Source organism: Microtus oregoni, unplaced genomic scaffold (genome assembly GCF_018167655.1).
Source record: "Microtus oregoni isolate MIOR12 unplaced genomic scaffold, Mior012 000033F_ref0000390, whole genome shotgun sequence".
Classification (NCBI taxonomy): domain Eukaryota; kingdom Metazoa; phylum Chordata; class Mammalia; order Rodentia; family Cricetidae; genus Microtus; species Microtus oregoni.
In genome coordinates, this window is record NW_024543092.1 from 4,348,339 (window position 1) to 4,368,178 (window position 19,840).

At 44.0% G+C, this 19,840-nt stretch overlaps 1 protein-coding gene across 3 annotated transcripts in view; it reads left to right on the top strand.

The window, feature by feature from the left end:
* Positions 1-19,840, top strand: part of Utrn (utrophin) — a 519,634-nt gene that overhangs the window by 142,842 nt on the left and 356,952 nt on the right. For all 3 annotated transcript variants that reach the window (XM_041680416.1, XM_041680414.1, XM_041680415.1), the window contains exons 10-18: positions 1,462-1,665; positions 2,960-3,141; positions 4,195-4,345; positions 5,638-5,757; positions 6,942-7,043; positions 11,296-11,403; positions 11,643-11,822; positions 12,673-12,842; positions 17,801-17,924. In XM_041680416.1, the coding sequence (XP_041536350.1) occupies positions 1,462-1,665; positions 2,960-3,141; positions 4,195-4,345; positions 5,638-5,757; positions 6,942-7,043; positions 11,296-11,403; positions 11,643-11,822; positions 12,673-12,842; positions 17,801-17,924 (1,341 nt within the window). The remainder of the gene's footprint in view (positions 1-1,461; positions 1,666-2,959; positions 3,142-4,194; positions 4,346-5,637; positions 5,758-6,941; positions 7,044-11,295; positions 11,404-11,642; positions 11,823-12,672; positions 12,843-17,800; positions 17,925-19,840) is intronic.

Sequence of the window (19,840 nt, forward strand, 5' to 3'; positions counted from 1 at the left end):
GTCATGAAAGACGTGTGAATTGGTTAATTGTATGGTCACTCTAAAAGTAAGGCTAAAAATGGATTTGCCAACTTTTCAGTCATCTGGGGGCAAATGTTGAAATGGTGTTGAAACAGAAAGTTAATAAACACTGGTGGTGATGTGTGTGAGCAAGGCTCAGTACCGTTCTCTTCATTCATGTATGTTATGTGTGTGAGCATGGCTCAGTACCGTTCTCTTCGTTCATGCATGTTATGTGTGTGAACATGGCTCAGTACTGTTCTCTTCGTTCATGTATGTTATGTGTGTGAACATGGCTCAGTACTGTTCTCTTCATTCATGTACGAGTAGAAGATTTTATTTAGCAATGTGCTAGAGGATTGAACATGGGATGGTCTGTTCACAAGTTTTAAATAAGTTTGGCTTTGAAGGGGAACCAATGAGCAAGAGGGGCCGTAGGCTTGATGGCCAGATCACAAAGTCCTTAATGAGAAACTTGTTTCGAAAGAGATTGGCAGAAATTTCTTCTACAAGCCTTAATCCCCGAACTGAAAACCCCAAACTAGAGGGCCAAAAAGTGAAACACAAATCCTGTCAGTACCACAGGTTGTTCACTGTTTAACATGCAACATTAAAATGTGGGGTCCTGAAGGAATTTTAATCAGGGGTCAAAGCAGAGTTCCTGGCCGGCTTTTTCTGTAAATTGTAGCCATTGTCCAAGTGTCATGGTCACCCTCGACCCGCAAGGATGACGCGACCACCGGAGCTCTTCTCACTGCAGTTTATTCCAGGACTTTATTCACAGCAATCTATCTCCTTCTCCTTCTCTTTCTCTCTCTTTCCCTCTCTCCTTCCTTCTTTGTTCCTCTCTCTCTCCTCTCTCCTTTTTTCCTCTCCCCCCAGCAAACCTCTCCCAGCCCTTAAGTAGGCACGGGCTGCCTGCCAATCCCGGATTGCCAGGTGGGCACTGCCCATAAGCCCACGCATATGCAAGCAGCTGATAATCATTGCATGATCATAGCATAGGTCAGACTTTAGCCATAGCAGTTGATTATACATCTCCATCAGTTGTGATTCCACGCAGCTCGCTACATCCAAGGGCCAGCATGCTTTCTGTGCTCCATTAATGTTTTCTATTTCATGAAGTCAACTAGTGTCCCTTTATGGGACCACTGGCATTTCCAGCTTCCTGGAGAGCCATTTATTTTCGTCCAGCCATGACTCATGTGGGATGTTTTTCTCCCCCTGACTCTATGTTAGAATTTCCTCAAATGTGGAACTCATGTGTATACTCTATTTTGTATTTCTCGATGTCTTAGTGCGCCAAGTAACCGTCCTCTGATGAATTCATGGCTTTGCTTGCTCAGCTCCTGAGAGCTGTATTGTCTCCTGAGACTCTGGTCCCTGCTTGGTTTTTTTCCAGACAGTGTGAGTGCAGTGAACACCTGTATCTTCATGATTGCTGTGGGTTTGTTTCCACAGAGCGCAGCGCTGGCCGAGGAAGGCCAGAATCCCCGAGCTGAGACCCCCAGCACTGTCACCGAGGTGGACATGGATTTGGACAGCTACCAGCTAGCTCTAGAGGAAGTGCTGACGTGGCTGCTGTCTGCGGAGGACACGTTCCAGGAGCAAGATGACATTTCTGATGATGTTGAAGAAGTCAAAGAACAATTTGCTACCCATGAAGTAAATATCTGTAGAGGAGCGCCAGATCTGTCTGGGGGTAGTGCCTGACTTCAGTGTGGGTGGGGTGACTTCATGATCAGCTTGCTGTTTCCTGAATTCTGCTCTATAAAAAAAGGTCACCGTGTAGTGCCTGTGCTCTTTAAATGGGCTTGGCTAGGAAACCGGAGTAGATGATGAGCAGTTCATGGGAGTCTGATTCCAGACTTCCATCTTAGGTTTTTTAGAACTGCTGATGGATATCATTGCACATCGGTGTTCCTCTTTGAAATGTTTAGCTGTAGCTGAAAACCAAAATGACCAACTGGTATCCCAAATCATTAGGTTTCTGATGCTTCCAGAAAAGCCATTATTTTCATTTATCGTCTGATTTATCCACTGTTATATCCAATGCTCCTGAACAATTTTGTGCAAGGGGAACTGTTTGCTACTTAGAGATACAATAATGATTTTCACTGTATGGGGAATTCTTTTTGGTTAAGCAGGTTTTTGTTTTATCTTGTGTGTGTGTGTGTGTGTGTGTGTGTATATATATATATATATATATATATATATGTATGTTTGTGTGTGATGTTATTTGGCATTTGGGATTGAAATGACTAGAAATGGCAATATTCCATAAGAAGTTTATCTCGTATGTGGATGTGTTGTTTTGATTATTTTTTTTTTTTTTTTGGTTTTTCGAGACAGGGTTTCTCTGTGGTTTTGGAGCCTGTCCTGGAACTAGCTCTTGTAGACCAGCTGGTCTCGAACTCACAGAGATCCGCCTGCCTCTGCCTCCCGAGTGCTGGGATTAAAGGCGTGCGCCACCACCGCCCGGCTTGATTATTTTTTATATGTATGGCTAATCCCTCCTTTATGATATATTAGCAACATAATCAGCATTTATTTAAAAGAGATGACTTACCTGATACAGTCTTTGGCTGGTAAGTTTGATGACCCAAGTTTCATTCCCGAAACTTGGTGCAGAGAAAGAATCACCACTCACAAGTTGTACTGTGATCTGCCCCCTCCCGTCCAAGTGCAGGTGCTCTCGTGCAGGCTGGAGCTCACACAAATAAATAAACAAATGTAAACGTTTTAAAAACAAGCATTGTCTGCAACATTGTTTTCTTTGATCTAGCTTTCTTCTGAGTTCTAGTTGATGCTGACTTCTTATTTTCAGAGCTCAATACAGGCCGTCAGGCTCCTTTGTCTTGGTTGCTTTCTCTATGGCACTGATACCGAGGTACGCACTGTTTATTTTTTATGTTTTTGCGACAAGTGACTCACCACTGCTCACCATGTTCCCTTCTAGACTTTTATGATGGAGCTGACAGCACACCAGAGCAGCGTGGGCAGTGTCCTCCAGGCTGGCAACCAACTGATGACCCAGGGGACTTTGTCGGACGAGGAGGAGTTTGAGATCCAGGAACAGATGACCTTGCTGAACGCGAGATGGGAGGCCCTCCGGGTGGAGAGCATGGAGAGGCAGTCGAGGTGAGTGGAACTCAAGGGACAAGAACCCGACTCCACAGACCGCATTGCACAGTTAAGCTCAAGGGCCCGTCTGTGGGTCTTGTGAAAGCGATCAGGACAGAGCAGGCCTTGCAATGGCCTGACCCCTTTGTATGGGTCCTGTCACTGGAATGTTCATGACTTCTGTGTCCTTCATGACATGTTAGTCAGGACATAGGATAGGAGAAAGCTGGAATGTGGGAGGTGGTGGTGAGAAGGGAGGATATATTTTGCATGGATGATATCACAGTTTTATTTTTGTTATGGTGGTAAAATACCGTGGGGAGAAAGGGCTTATCTTAGCTGACAATTCCAGGTTACGCTCTCATCATTTTGGGGCCATCACAGGGGCAAGAGCTTGAAGTAGGTATTCACGTCATTTCCACCGTCAGGAGCAACAGGAATGACGGCACCCATGCTTAGTGCTCAGCTAGCTTTGTTTAGTCTTCCACAGTCCAGGGCCGCAAGCCCGCTTTCGGACGGGCCTTCCCATATCAGTTCAATCTCCACAGACGCAGCCACAGGCCAACTTCATCTAGACTTCATTGAGACTTTCCCATCAGGTGATTCTAGGCTGCCCCCAGTTGATGGTTCGAACTTACCTCCACAGGTGACCGTTTCTATGCAGTAGCATTAGTATCAGCGAGGAGTTGCTGGGAGGTGACCACAGGGCAGTGTGACGTGAACTTCCCATTCAGTGTTCTGCCACAATCTTATCCCATGGTCAGTTTCACTTTCCACAATGTGTTTCGCATTCCTTTGCCGTTTCCACCAATTTAATAGGCAGGAATTCCTGAGTGTAGAAACAATGATTCTGTTATGAATACAGGGAGCTGTTATTTATGCTCTTGCAGTGCATTTAATGGACTCCAGTTATGACTATAATAAAGGTTTTCCTCCTTAGTTTCTACATTGACGGACTCTTTGCTGCTTGGACAATTAGTTAGACAAGGGTGTGTATTTCTTGCTCCCACTGCCCTGGTGCCTCTGCCAGGGAACAAGGTGGAGGCAATAATGTTCTGTCCCCCTGGCCAGGCTGCACGATGTGCTGATGGGACTGCAGAAGAAGCAGCTGCAGCAGCTCTCGGGCTGGCTAACCCTCACGGAAGAACGCATTCAGAAGATGGAAAGCATCCCACTGGGTGATGACCTGCCGTCCCTGCAAAAGCTGCTTGAAGAACATAAAGTAAATTTGCCCTTGTTTCTTGTCTACCTTGTTGTTTATGAAGGCGGCACTCAGCCTTCCTGGGGCCTGATGGCTTCTCTAAGCGTAGAGTTAGGATGTGTGTGTGTGTGTGTTTTATTCAGGAGCTTATAGTGGTGTTTGTGAGGAGGTGACATTTCAGAGCCAGGTGTGAAAGGGACAGCTCTCTACAGATGTGTTTGTCATTCTTCTGAAAGTGTACGACACTTGTCACGTGTGGAAAGGGTGATTTGGGACTCACAAGGGCGTGAGAACCTGGGTGTGTGGTCATCTATGCAGAGTCTGGGCAGAGAAACACATTGGAAGATGTATCTAGATCTAATCCTGCAAGGAAAGCTGTTGCCTCTTCTCAGAAGGGTGTGGAGGCTGTGTGTGAGGAACCAAAAGGTAGCGGGCAGTGTAACTTGGTCCCAGAGCCAGCCAGTGGTTCAGTTTTCCCAGTGGAAGGAAGGAAAGGAAGAAAGAAACACTCTCCCTGTATGAATTTTATTGATCAGTAAAACATCTGGATAGCTGATTAATAAGATTTTAGGGTTAAGCACCCCAAGAGGCATTTCACAACACTATTGCCAGTTTTAAACAAATTACTCTATACAGATGTCTAATGACTGTCCTTTTCCTGAGGAAGAGGAAAGTGAAGACGTCTATATGTCTGTTCGGTTGCTGTCTTGGGAAGCTAATCAGAACAACTTCTATGATTCGTATAGTCTTTTCCTCATCTCACATCTCACACCTTATAGAGCTAGAGAAAATGACCTCTGATTCTGTATGCTTAAACTCCAAACTCTGGACTTTCCGATTCACTTGTTCTACATTTTTTTTTTTTTTTTTGAGACAGTGTTTCGTTATGTAGCCCTAGCTGACTTGGGACTTTCTATGCAGACCAAGCTGGCCTTGCACTTACAGAGATCCTTCTGCCTCTGTCTCTTGAGTGCTGGGATAATGGGATAACCACATTTGGTTATATTTTTGTCTTTATTTCCAGAATAGACACAAGCTTCCCTTATCGTCGTCCTCCTCTTCTTTTGCTTTTGGGCAGAATTAGGACCAAAGAGGGCACATACATTTGCACACTTGCGACCAGTTTTGATGTTGAACTTTCAGACTCTGGTTCGTTAATGAAATGGAAGGGTGTGTTCAGGCTTTCTTCCGTAGAGCACTTAGAGTAATGACTGGGAATGACAATACAATGCCTCATTAGGTTTCCTTAACTACTGTTGGCAATGAAGAAGAGCAGAAATCATAGTTGAGCTTCTTTTCTTTTCTTCTTCCAGAGTTTGCAAAATGACCTTGAGGCTGAACAGGTGAAGGTCAACTCCTTAACCCACATGGTGGTAATTGTTGATGAGAACAGTGGGGACAGCGCCACAGCTGTGCTGGAAGACCAGTTACAGGTGAGGACACTGGCCAGAAGGACGGCCCTAAAGACGATCTACCCACTTCCTCCTCCTGCACATCCTGCTCTAAACAAGTAGACTCTGCCAATCATCTTTTTGTTGCTGTAATGAAGTTCTTGAAGCAGGCTACTTTATAAGGAAAGAAGTTTACTTAGCTCCCAGTTTTGGAGGCTGCCTGTCCAGACAGCCTGACACATGATCTTCTTTGGCTATTTCAGAATGGAGCAGGAGCATATGTATGTCTGTGCGGTGCCTCTCCCTTCATCTACTAAACCATTAGGAATTAATCACCGTGGGGCCACACTTCATGCCCTGGTTTAACCTAGTTGAAATAAAAACAAAGCAGAAAACCCCCACCAAAGCCTCAAACAGAGCCCGCCCTCAAGCTAAACTTCCACCATCTTGATACTATTCATTCGAGGCCTTGAGAATTACAACTGTTTGAATTGAGGGTGCTGTGGGGGTAAAGATGGGGCACAAACCATGGTACCCGCCTTTGGTTGTACTTCCCAGTTAGGGGGGGGCTCCATGTGATGTGGGTTACAGGCTTGGCCAGGTGTTCCCGCCTTCATTCCAGCCCTTGCAGTGAAGGCATGAGACTATCATTCAGCTGCTTAGTACAGAATATTAAGAAGATCCGAAAGCCCAGGAACTCACTCCAGTGGTCCCCAGGCTTTCCCGTGTGTGAGGCCACTTGAGGAATTTGTGAAGGAGAACAGAGCCTGAGAAATGTGGACTGCGCCTGTAGCACAGTGGTTGAATGTTTGCTGAGCACATGCAGGTCTCAGGATTGGGCTCCACAAAGTGTAACAAATAACAAAATAAAATAAAAATAAAAAAAATAAGCTTCAGCCTTATACCCAATTTGAAAATACATTGCATTCCCACACAAACCCTCAGTGGAGTAGGAACAAGAATTCCACTTGCTTTTTTCTCTGCTCTGAGTAATTTAAACAATTATATTTTATGGAAACTAGTTTTTTTTTTCTCATATATATCCTTAAAAGTATTTTCCATGGCTACTAATGAGAAACCCTGTCTTGAAAAACCAAGGAAAAAGAAGTATTTTTCATAAGTTGGTGCCTTATCACAAGGAGCGATGGCAGTCCTGGCTTTTTTGGGAAACTGTATGACTGTGCCTCCTGGCAGTTCTGATGGAGGCTGGCTTCTCCCTTCCCTAGAAACTGGGTGAGCGCTGGACTGCGGTATGCCGGTGGACGGAAGAACGTTGGAACAAGTTGCAGGAAATCAGCATTCTGTGGCAGGAATTACTGGAAGAACAGGTATGAATGAAACTCCTGACCATCAAGGACAAAACAAAGTGACGAGGAGCCCATCATTTCATTCAGGCTGTGGAACAGCCTTGGGAAGGACATAATGTGAAATAATTTTGCAAATATTTTACTGAAGTTTGCAAATAACTTTAAAATTAAAAAAAATACTTACAAGGATAAGCAAGTTATTTTGACCACTTGTATTACTTGAAGCTTTAAATTGACTGTCTGTTCATTATTGATTGCTGCTTATTTAAGGAATTAATTCATTTGCTTGCCTACAGTTTTGGTTTGCTTGATTATTTATTTGGTCTGTTCCTAGACTCACTGTGTAGCTAAAGATGACCTTGAGTTCCTGATTCTCTTGTCTCCAATCTGTAAATGCTGGGATTAAGGCGTGGTGCACTCTACCTGTTTCCCATGGGGAGTGAAGTCAGGAACTTTTGCATAGTCATACACCCTACCAACTTAACATTGACAGCCCCCTATTTATTATTTTGAAAGTTAAATTTCTCTCAGTATTTTATTTTCATTGATGTTCTTTATTCATTATGATCACGGTATATAGCTCCACAGTAATATTCATTTGATCTCTGTTCATTATTTGTAATGTTTTGTGCTTAGATCCGTACCATTCTTAATTTTTAAATTATAATTATTACTGGGTTTCCATTGTGTGACCCATTTGAATATGTACCAATACAATTCCCAGTATGTAGTGTGTGCTCAGTAAATAATGGGTAAAGGAATACCCTCAATACATTGTGAATATTAAATTATAATTTCTCTCTTACCTCTTAGCAGCATATGGGCTGAAATTAATGAGAAAATATCTTCTAACATTGCCTTTGAATGAACATTCAGTTCAACTGTATTGAAAAACTGTCTGCACAGTTTTTTCTCTTAGAATGGTGGCCCTTTGCCCTCCCTTTAGCATTGCACAAAGGTCTTTATCAAGACAGAATACAAAGAAGTGAAAATTTTCTCCCCAGTGCAAAATACTTGTATAGTAAGAAGCCACTTGTTCATTTCCCAGCTGCCCAGACTTCCGAAATAATCACACAGAAACTATATTATTTAAATCACTGCTTGGCCCATTAGCTCTAGCTTCTTATTGGCTAACTCTTACATATTAATTTAATCCATTTCTATTAATCTGTGTATCGCTACAAGGCTGTGGCTTACCAGGTAAAATTCCCAGCATCTGTCTCTGGTGGCTCCATGGCTTCTCCTGACTCCACCCTGCCTTCTCCCAGCATTCAGTTCAGCTTTCCCTGCCTACCTAAGTTCTGCCTTGCTATAGGTCCAAAGCAGTTTCTTTATTTATTAATGGTAATTACAGCACACAGAGGGGACTCCTACATCACACTTCTATCCAGAAAAAGCAACTCTATTCTCTGCCTGGGAATCAGGAGCCAGATGGGTGAGGTCTCGTGGCTCTCCATATGCAGTGGCTGATATAGTACATTTTAAACACAGTATTGCCCACTTGTCTAAACCTAAGTGATTAATCAGCATGGTAGCCACTGTTATTGTCCTTGCCCCTCCTCTTCCTCCTCCTCTTCTGTCAGTTAAGGATGACATAATGTGTATGCAAGTGTGGCTTGGTTGGTTGTGCTCTTGCCTAGTATATGAAACCTTGGGCAACATCCTTAGTTGTCTATAAATTGGATGTGGTGCATAACTGTCACCCAGTTAGGGTGACAAAGGCAGGAGGACCAGAAATTCGACTTTATATTCAGCTGTGTAGCAAATTTCAGGTGTGTATGGGTTATGAGATCCCATCTCGAAATAGATCCACACCAAAAAAAGAATCACATATTAGACTCGATTCTGCTTTCTGACATGTGGGTGATGCCCTTTAGCAATGTGTACATTCACCTGGAATTTTATGTTCAGGTCAAAGTGTCCCATACAATAGTTAAATATTTTACTTCAGTAATCATTATTGTTGTCAGAAAAAACTTAGTGTGGCCTTTCTGCTACCCTGGTTTGTTTATTGTTTGTTTTTTGTCAACTGGACACAAGCTAGAGTTATTGGGGAAGAAGAATCTCAACTGAGACAATGTGTCCTTCAGATTGGTGTGTAGGCAAGCCTGTGGGGACATTTTCTTGATTGATGTTGGAGGGCCCAGCTCAGTGTGAGTGGTTCCTCCCCTGGGAAAGTGTGCCTGAGCCGTGGCTGAAAGCAGAGCAAACCTGGAGGAGTAGGCAGTCCTCTCGTTCCACCTTTGCTGCCCTGTGTTCCTGTCCAAGACCCTCAAAGACAGGGCCTGTGCTTCCCTAGTTGCTTTTGGTCACAGTGTTTTTTCACAGCCATAGAAAGTCAAAGACATAATTTATTGAAGTCTGGAAATAACTTTGAGATTAAAGAAAGAAAGAAAGTAAAAACCAAGGGATATCAAGTATTTTGACCACTTGTATCCCTTAAAGCTTTAAATCGACCGTCCATCCACTGACTGCTGTTGTGACACTCTTAACTACTCTCTCTCTCTCTCTCTCTCTCTCTCTCTCTCTCTCTCTCTCTCATCTTCACCTTTTGTCCTGTTCCCTGGTTATCTATTTGAGTATCTTATCAACTTTGCTAGAGTGGATCTAGGATTTCATGCATCTTTTATTTCTCTTTCTTTTGGGGGTGTTGTTGCTACTGCACTGCAGAGATAAGGAGTAGCTTGATTAATAAGACAGTTGAGAAAGAATTCATCCCATTTTAAGTCCAGAAGTAACCCCTTTCCCCCGAGCTATATATAAAAACATTTCTATGATAATTACTACATTGGGGGATTGCCTTAATGCAGTCACAGTTGCTCCTTCAGGGTTATCTTGCTATATCACTTAATATCTTCTAAAAGAACGCGCACTTTTGGCCTTGAGTTTCAAGTATTTTTGTTGCTGGCCTTGGGCCATCCTCAGACTTCCTCCTTTAATGGAATTGCTTTTGAACTTTGACAGATTGCATTCTTTTCCTACACTGTGCTGTGGATGATGGTTGATTTAGGGGTAGGGGCTCATGACCCAGCTCAGCCAGTAACTAGCAGGCTGACTTCGAACATGTCACTTGACTTCTGTTCCCTTCTCTAAAATGAGAAGCAGGGATGAGAAAAAGCCCTCTGTACTTCTTCTTGCTTAAAACTAGTCGTACAGGGTGGTGGTGGCAGAAGCAGGTGGATTTCTGTGAGTCTGAGTGAGTTCCAGAGCTACAAACAGAGAAATTCCATCTTGACCGCCCCCCCCCCCCAGGGTGGAATCCCAAATAGCTTAGAGTTATTATATATATATATATATATATATATATATATATATATATATATTTAAAGCTCAGCATATGTGGACTTAGTGTCTTCTATCTACTCACCTTCTTGAGATTTGGGGGTTAGTTACTGTATAGAATAGTGTTTTCCTGCTCCTATAAAATCCCTAGCCAGGTTTCACGTCATACACCTGTGAGTCCCACGTACTCAAGAGGTTGGGATAAGAGGATTTCAAGTTTAAGGCCAGCTCGATAACACTAGCAAGACCTTGTCTAAAACAAACAAACAAACAAAATGAAATCCAAACCAAAAACATCCTAGAGGCTGGGAAATATATAAGGATCAAAAGGCTTATTTTTATTCTTTTATGAGGTCCTACTAAGAACTGAACCTAAAAGTCTATCACTGAGTTACACCTACTGTCCTAAAGGCTTTCTTCATTCCTAGTTTTAGAGGTGGAAACATCAAAGAATACGGTGCTAGCCCTGGTACAAAACCCCTCTCTGTCACATCACAACACTTAGCACGGTGGTGGGAGTAGACACCAAAGGAAGAGTTCATGTGGACCCATAGGAAACCAGAGGTTAGGAAGGGGTCAGCCTTGCTCTTTGATAGCAGTGGTTCTCGGGAACTTACGGAAGCCCCAGAAGTACTTCCTTCCTTCCTTCTGAGAGCAGTACCCTCAGTGACCTCCTACTAGGCTCCACATACCTCTTACTTGATACACTGGTCACCAAAGTCTTCCAGCATAGTAGCCCTTGGAGGACACACAAAATCCCGTCCACACATTGCCAGTCACACTAGGTTTGGACTAATAGCAGGTTTTTCTGTTGTAAGATGTAGGAGGCTAACGCTTTTGCCAGTCATTTGCTCTTTGGACTTGGGTGTTTAAAGTTCTTATTATTCTCAATTAAATGTGATGTCATTAATACAAGTTAGATATTTGGGAACTTGTGTGAACCACCAGATGATCTCCTGTGTATATTTATAACGTTTGTTATTACTTGTAGTGCTTGTTGGAAGCTTGGCTCACGGAAAAGGAAGAAGCTTTGAACAAAGTCCAGACTGGCAACTTCAAAGACCAAAGGGAACTGAGTGTCAGTGTCCGGCGTCTGGCTGTAAGTGTGTCCCTGTCGGTGTCCGTTATAAACCTGTGGTGTCTAGTGTTTTCTAACTAGGTGTTAATACAGTTGAGTGAATACAAGGCTATGCCTCCTTTCCCATTACTATAAGGCTGCTGAACCAAGAGCCATTTATTGTAGCGTAGAGAATGGTACCACAAATCTACCTCTTACTCTTCCCCAGGAAGATAAGCCTTGCTGAGAGACAGTTGTCTGATAAATATTTTACATACTAGATTTTGAAGGAAGACATGGAAATGAAGAGGCAAACATTGGACCAGCTGAGTGAGATTGGCCAGGATGTGGGCCAATTACTCAATAATCCCGAAGCATCTAAGAAGATGAACAGTGACTCAGAGGAACTCACGCAGAGATGGGATTCTTTGGTTCAGAGACTAGAAGACTCTTCAAATCAGGTACCTTGCAATTTGGGTAGTATCTTCCACCATGAAGTAATATCGTACTAATGCAGTACTAATTGACAGTAAAAATGAGGCATTGACATAATATGACTGAACCAGGAAAACATCCTGATAACCAAAAGAAGCCAGTCATGCCCATTGTGGCTCTGTACTTCTGGAATGTGCAGGATAAAGTCTGGCAGGATGAAAGGCACTTATTGGGGTGGGATTGGGGAATGGGATGCTGTGAACAGGTATTAGGTTCTATTTTGGGGTCATTAAGTGGTCTTAGAGTGTAAGTCCAGCCAGAAGAAAAGACAGACAAGGGTATGAGCTACTCAACGACAGTACAAGCTTTTTATTTGGAAAAAAAAAAAAAGCCTGCAGGGTGGTTCTCCAGTTCAGGAACCAGAGTCTGCTTGCAGACTGGGAGGTTAGTTAGTCACATGGCGGAAAGGGGAAAGGGAAAGGACACTAACATGGTTTTCTCTTTTGTCCTGTGCAACTTAGAAAATGTCAATAAACATCTCTTTTGGTCAGCCATTACTGGGGGTCAGCAGTGTGGCCAGAAGTGAGAATTGCCATTATTAAAGCAGAATGGAGGAGTATTACAAGATGGCCTGGCCATGGCTAACATGGAGTTACAGGAATAGCCTCTGAAGTAGACTTTACCCTTTGCTTTTAGGTAGCTCTGGCTTAACCTCAAATCTTTAATCCCTGCCTCTACTTACCAAAGGCTGGGATTACAGGTGTGGGCCACCATAGTTGGCTTGAATTGCACATTTTCACAGGGAGAGTTTTATGTCAATATCTCTCAGTAAAGGCCTTCATATAAACCCAAAGCTTGGTGTGACGTTTCGTTCAGGTGACGCAGGCTGTTGCAAAGCTTGGCATGTCCCAGATCTCTCAGAAGGATCTTTTGGAGACCGTTCACGTCAGAGAACAAGGCTTGACCAAAAAGTCTAAACAGGAGCTGCCCCCTCCTCCGCCGCCAAAGAAGAGGCAGATCCATGTGAACTCGGAGGCCAAGAAAAAGTGAGAGACATCCCAATGTCTGGCTCGTGCGGAAAGTAGCTTGTACTAATCACTAATCAAATGCGAAGTTCGACATGCTCATTATTATGGAGATGCAGTCCTGAGCTCATTTGCTGCCTTTTGAGTCTTTGGAATATTCTGCTTCACAGGACCCAAGCATCTAAATTGCCCCGAGGGATTTTATTCATCCTCTGTTAGATTTGGAGACTGGTGGAATGCAGCAACTCTTCCTTTCTCATCCCCATTCCCATCCCCGCTCCACCCCCTCAGGGTTGTTTGCAGCTCCTCCTTTATTCTTCCTTTCAGATGTTAAAGGATTGACAGTTTGGCTTCTGATAAATTCCTCAGTTTTTGTGAATCTCTTTCCCTTTCTCACTGTTAAAATAGCAGTTCAGGGAAATAATGCATCTTTGGTCTCTCATGCCCCCCTCTTTCCTCCCCATCCTCTCCTTCCTCCAAGAGTTCAGGTTTTCTTTGTCAATTTTTTTATCAGGTTCCTAAATAGATTGTTCCTGTTTAGCTGAAAGACCTCTATTGGGTTGAAATATCGTTTGTTATTGATTCAAAAAGAAAGCTGGAGACGGTTAGAAGAAGGGGAACTCAGCGGCATTCCCTGTCCCTTTGCTGTGCTGTGTCAGGTCCTTTAAGATGTGCTGTGTTCCAGGTCCTGGATCTTATGTGCCTGGTCACAGTGAGCCCTTAACACGGCCTCTAGTTTGTTGTCATGTCCTGCAATGAGATCCCAGGACTCAGGTACATCTTCAGCTATGAGGGGCCTGACTTAGAACGATAAGCTTTTCACAGTCTGTTTTTTGTGTGAGAAAGCAGGATTCACGGTGTACCAGCTGGCTTTCGTTTTGACTCTCAGCCTGTTTTCTGCCTTCTAATGGTGTCTCGTGAAGGACTAGGGCACCTGGAGTTCCAAGCAGCAGCTGTAGACCCCTTGACTTTGGCAATGGCAGCAGGGAAGACGATACCGCTGATGTCAATATTAGCAGCGATCTTCCGGTTCCTCAACCCTCGTTAGCTGCCGGGCGCATCTGGCAGCGCGAGTCTCCAGGGCTGACTTTGGACTAGACAGGGTGGATCGTGGTGTGAGTCTAATTTAAACTTGCCTGTAGTGAAGAGTGAGCCATCCACTGCCAGAAACAAAACACTGTACCCAAGGTGACTTCGACAGCTCATTATCATGTCACAGGACAGGAAGTCCAGAGGTGGTGCAGTGGCGGTAGGAGAATGTGCTGCCTCAGGCCTTCTCCTGCAGTCCCTGCTGTCATTGGCTCTGTGGCTTTCACTCTCAACAGCTTGTATTCTTACCAAGCTGTCCTCGATGTCACTGACCAGGTCCCTTCAGTGCATAAACAACCTTCGGTGTACTTCCTGGAGGTGCAGATGAACTCTGTCCTGTGTCCCTACCCCTTATCCCAATCCATCCAGTTTGCCCAAACGTACAGGGAGGGTGTTGTGAGCAGTGAGCTGTGAGGGGCTGGTCATGACCTTCCAGGTTAGATTGATGCGGGCATTCGTTACTGCGTTAATTCCTTGACAGAGGCCCGAGTCCATGTAGTGCATAGTAGCAGAAAGCAGTGAAATCTTGTAGTGTTTCTATGTCTCAAGCTTGCCTCTGAACGTTCTGTGTGCTGTCTCTGTAGGGTAGTGGAATGCCTCTGTGGAGTCTGGAGGATGCCCACTGGGATTTCTAGTTTGTATTCCTGGAAGATAGGCTTGGTCGGGGCTACTTAGATAATAGCAGGAGCAAAGACAGTTTGTTAAGAAATGGCAGGCACATCCTAGGAGGAGGCCATGGACCACAGCAGAGAGGAAAGATGAAGCCTCGAGGTCTGTGACACATACTGGCACACACGCCTCCATGCGCAGTGCTGCTTCTCGGCAAGCGTGTGGTATCTGCTCCCTGTCAGCCTTGGTTGCGGAGGCTGCTAGTCTTCCTCTGTGCCAACTGGTTTTTCTCCCGTGTGAATATCTCATCGTTAATACAGTTCAGTTTTCTTTTAGTCTCCTGACCAGCCCCTCTTCGACATGGCGCCGCGTGAATATTTGAGGTTAGCTCTCGTATTCATTCCCGTTGTCCTAAAGCCGAGGGTCTCCTTAGCAATTCCTGGTGTGATGTAATTTTGAGACCCTTTCATATATTCAGTCTGCCGTGGAGATGGTGATGAACTTGTGCTGAAGTGAACTCCACAGACAATTGAGAGCCCTAAGTAACCACTTATTCCCAGGCTCAGCTTACAGGGCATTCCTTAAACATGGTAATCTGTTTTCTTAATTTTGATGCAGATAGTAGTCAATTTTATTTATTTATTTTTTTGTGGACTTTTATTTTATTTTTTTAAATCTGCTCAGGAGAGGCATTTCCACCTATCTGGTTATCTGCTACTGGAGTCAGTGTATCTAACTCATTTTAAGGATAGACACTGACTTGGGCTCCAAGGCCATTTTAACTGTATGATCTTTGGGCTTTCTTCTTTTCCGAAAGATTATGTAGTAATCTTAGTAAGAAGACAGAAGGAAGATGTTTGATGACACCTGGGTTCTGGTTGTCTCTTATGTTATACTCAAGTAAAATTTAGGGACCCTCAGGTCTCTGAAGTAAAGGGAGTTTGATAAATGGCCCGGAGCAAATTTTGAATCCCGAAGTAACAAAACTGCTCAGCAAGTAGAAATGGGCACTTTGAAACTAAGAGCCTAAAATGCTCTGTGCGTGTGTGTGTGCGCGTGTGCGTGCGTGTGTGTGTGTGTGTGCGTGTGTGTGTGCGTGCGTGTGCGTGTGTGCGTGTGCGTGCGTGTGCGTGCGTGCGTGTGTGCGTGTGCGTGCGTGCGTGTGTGTGTGTGTGTGCGTGCGCGCGCGCGCGCTCACATGTATGAGTTCCAGAGGTCAGCTGTTTCTGAGGTGTGGTCCACCTGGCTTTCTTGTCAGTGAGCTTCAGGAATTTGGCTGTCTCTGCCTCCCCAGCTTTGGGACTCTAAGCATGCCACCAAGTCTTTTTAAACGTTGGCTCTGGTAATCTAATCAGATCTCTTAGGGCAAGCACTTTGGCTACCGAGCCATCCATCTCCCCCGCCCAAGGCATTTCGTTGTTGCTGTTGTCGTCGTCGGTTTGGTTTTTTTGAGACAGGGTTTCTCTGTGTAGCCCTGACTGTCCTGGAACTCACTCTGTAGACCAGGCTGGCTTCGAACTCACAGAGCTCCACCATTCTCTGCCTCCCAGAGTGCTGGGGTGTAGGGAAGATTGGGGACGGAAGTTTCAGTTGTTTACGTTGCAGCTAGATTGGCTGTCGCTAGAGAAGAAACTGCAAGGCAGGGGAGGTCTGCGGATAAGTGGGTGCACAGTCCAGGGTGGCATTGCTGCTTCTGGTTACTAGCCTGGAACATTTATATATTAACAGGTGGTGGTGCCTGGGGTCAGTTTTAACTTACTTTCAGGAATGTGGAACTAGCCTATTAGTTCTGGCTGGTAGCTATTACTTGGTTAATTCTCTTAACTCTTACCTTCTCCACCCTACACCTTAGCGATTTAGATTAAGATATTGTAGACATGCCTTTTTCATAATCACATATTATACAGAAAACTTACCTTAGTGAAGGGGCAATTATTCAGAATCTACAAGAAACACATTAAGGGATGCTTCCCAGAGTCGTCATCAAATCTGTCTTTTCCTGTTTGTGATATTGATACTCGCTGGGGTGAGGGGACTGGCTATGTGGACTATCTTTGTTTGAATATGTCCCACTTCATTTATTGGTGTGGGCAGTTATTTAAAACTTTTCTGAGCTCTATTGCTTCCACTCTAACAGGAGTGATCAAAAGTGTGTTTTCGCTGGGCGGTTGTGGCACACGCCTTTAATGCCGAGTCCTTGGGAGGCAGAGGCAGGTGGATCTCCATGAGTTCAAGGCCAGCCTAGTCTACAGTGCCAGTTTCAAGACAGCCAGAGCTACACAGAGAGACCCTGTCTTAAAAAACTGGAAAAAAAAAAAAAGAAAAAGTATGTTTTGTTTTCATAGGGTGTTGTGAGCATTCTTTGTGTTAGTGAACTACCTGAAAGGCGTGGCCGAGGGCTGGTCACCTTCCTCTCTGGGCTTTTCACCTGCCTCTGCATCCCTTGTTTAACCTGCTCATTCTTCCTTCTTCGATTGCCACTCTCTTGGGTTCCTTTGGCCTTCTTTGGCAGCCATTTCATTGAAGCCTCTGGTTCTGTCCCAGCGGTGAATAGGACCCTATGAACCGAGTCTTATCAGTTCTGTGCTCAACACCCTTTATTGCTGTTTGTTTAAGTCCCTAATACATCAGCTAGGGCCTTCCAGTAACTGGCACCTGTGATTTTTGGCCTCTTTGCAATTAGCCTTACCTCATAGCTCTCACTGTACCAGACACACCCGTTTGCAGCTTGTAGAATATTTTTACTACCCTTTCCTTTGTCTTCCCTTCGCAGGGAGAGCGTACAACCTCTGTTTTGCCCCGAGACCATCCTGTCCCTGGATGGGTGAGGAGTCAGTCCTCTGAAGTCCTGCAATTAGTACCTAGCAAATTTTTTCTGTTATGACCTGTCACTTTTCATTGCTTCCTGATGGCCTGAAACTTCTTGAAGGCTAAGTTAGGTCGAGCTAACTGCATATTGTATGAAAACAATTTTAGGAAGCTTTGTCATTGTTCTTTTCTGTGACCATCTCATGAAATCTGGTTTTTGTCATCTGCAATAGCTTATAAAGGTACAAATGATTCCCAATTAAGTAAAACAAAACAAAACAAGTTAATTATTACTCTATTAACCCTGTAGTGTGCTCACTTTTAATTGTAAAAGTAAGATACTGTTGTGGTGGCTGCTCTCTTTGGGCAGTGTTTGATAACACATGCCAGTGGGCATTCAGGTTGTCCTTTACTGGGCTGAGGCAACAGTAAAGAAGCCAGTGGCAGAGGCTAACATCTCCATCTTGAACCAGGTTTGATGCTGTAAGTGCCGAGCTGCTGAACTGGATTTCGAAATCAAAGAGTGCCGTTCAGAACACGGAGGTGAAGGAGTATAAGAAGTTGCAGGAGACTTCGGGAATGAAGAAGAAATTGAAGGTAAACATGCTTGGAAAGAAAATAATCCATTGGGCCAATTTTCCTGTTGGCCTAGAGAGGTGGCGGGGTCTAGAAGCTTCCGTGAAATCAATGTAGCTGCAGATGGATTTGAGAGCGTCACACTATACATCAGATTCCCATATGTAGGAAGAATTCTAATTTTTCTTCCTTTTTCCTTCTGAATCATTGAGCTGTACATACAGTCATCATTTCTGCCTTTTCATGTTTAGATCTACATAGTCTGGCACCTAGCTATGTAGGACTTTGTGTGCTGTTCCATAGAAACTTTGCCTTTGTATTCAACAAAGCATTTGGTGTATTTACATTTCCTCAATATATTCTCTTTAAACCAGATAGCTTTTAAAAATAGACTAGAATTCATCATTGGATCCGTGGAGCCATTTAATGGATTAAAAATATCGGGAAAAGGGTTTCTAGAAAGTTACCGAAAACAAAACTTGTATTTATTGCACACCAAACATTACTGAGAGTCTGTGTGAACAAAGTGAGCTCGCACCCTGCTGTGCCTTCCCACCCTTTCACAGCCCCCTCATCCCAGCCTAACAGCTGTGTTAGAGAATTGCAGCTTTCTGTCTTGCTCAGGTACCAGGGAGGGAGTCCAAGGATGGTTGTATCTGCGTTAGACACATATAACTCTCCTCAGTTTGCCCGGTGCACCAACCACCACGTAGCCCCTGCTTAGCTTACGTTTGCGTCTTGTTGGGTGTTTTAAGCAAACTGGAGATGACTTACTTGAAGGTACAAGAGGGTAGAGGCAGGCTATATGCAAGCAGTACACTGTTTTACCTAAAAAGCTTGAGCCGTCTCAGATTTTGGTGTCTGGCATTCTCCGCAGACAGATACTGACAGCCACTGTACTATGATAAAGCATCACTTCTCAAACCAAGAACACTTTCGTGTGGCCTATGAAGCATATTTCCATTACCTTACAATTGCATGTGAAATATGATGTGTTCACACCTGAGTTAGGATTAGACCCTGACCAACTATAATGCCAGCAAATAATACTGAGGATAGAAATCATTTCTTGTTCTCTGGCTTCTCCTTGGTGGCCTCTGTCATAACTACAGTCAAGTTCCTTTGTCCCCCAAACCTTTCTTTTCTTCCCTTTTTCCCCCACCCCCTTTTCATTTTGTTTGAGAAAAGGTCTCACTATATAGTTTTGTCTAGTCCTGTAGACCAGGCTAGCTTTGAACTCACAGAGTTCAGAGGAACTCTTTCCTCTGCCTTTATAGTGTCGAGGTTAAAGGTGTGTGCCCAAGTGAGACCTGATGGTTTTAGTGCCTTTAATCCTAACACTCGGGAGGCAGAGGTAGGTGGATCTCTGAGTTCAAGGTCAGCCTGAACTAGCTCTACAAGAGCTAGTTCTATCTCAAAAAACCAACAAAGCAAAACAAAACAACAAAAATGGTGTGTGCCCAAACCTTTATTCTTATGATATATAATAAACTGTTTATGAGTGATTATCGTAGACCCAAAATACTAATTTTAATGATTTCCTCTTGATAGTTATCTCATAATTACAGAGTATATAATTTATCCTTCTAAAAGAATCTAAAGTGTATAGTCACTGTAATCATTGGTTCTGGAATTTCCTTTTTCAGATTTATTAATTCTCCAAGAGCTAGAGAGTGGCCAGGAATTTCTTAGTTTTTTCATTGTAGTACTTTGTAGGTAAACTTTGAAAATACCTAAAGAAAAGTTAAGAGGGCACTAAACACGAGATTTTAAAATGGTCTCAACAGGCCAGGCGATGGTGGCGCACGCCTTTAATCCTAGCACTCGGGAGGCAGAGGCAGGCGGATCTCTGTGTGAGTTCGAGACCAGCCTGGTCTACAGAGCTAGTTCCAGGACAGGCTCCAAAACCACAGAGAAACCCTGTCTCGAAAAACAAA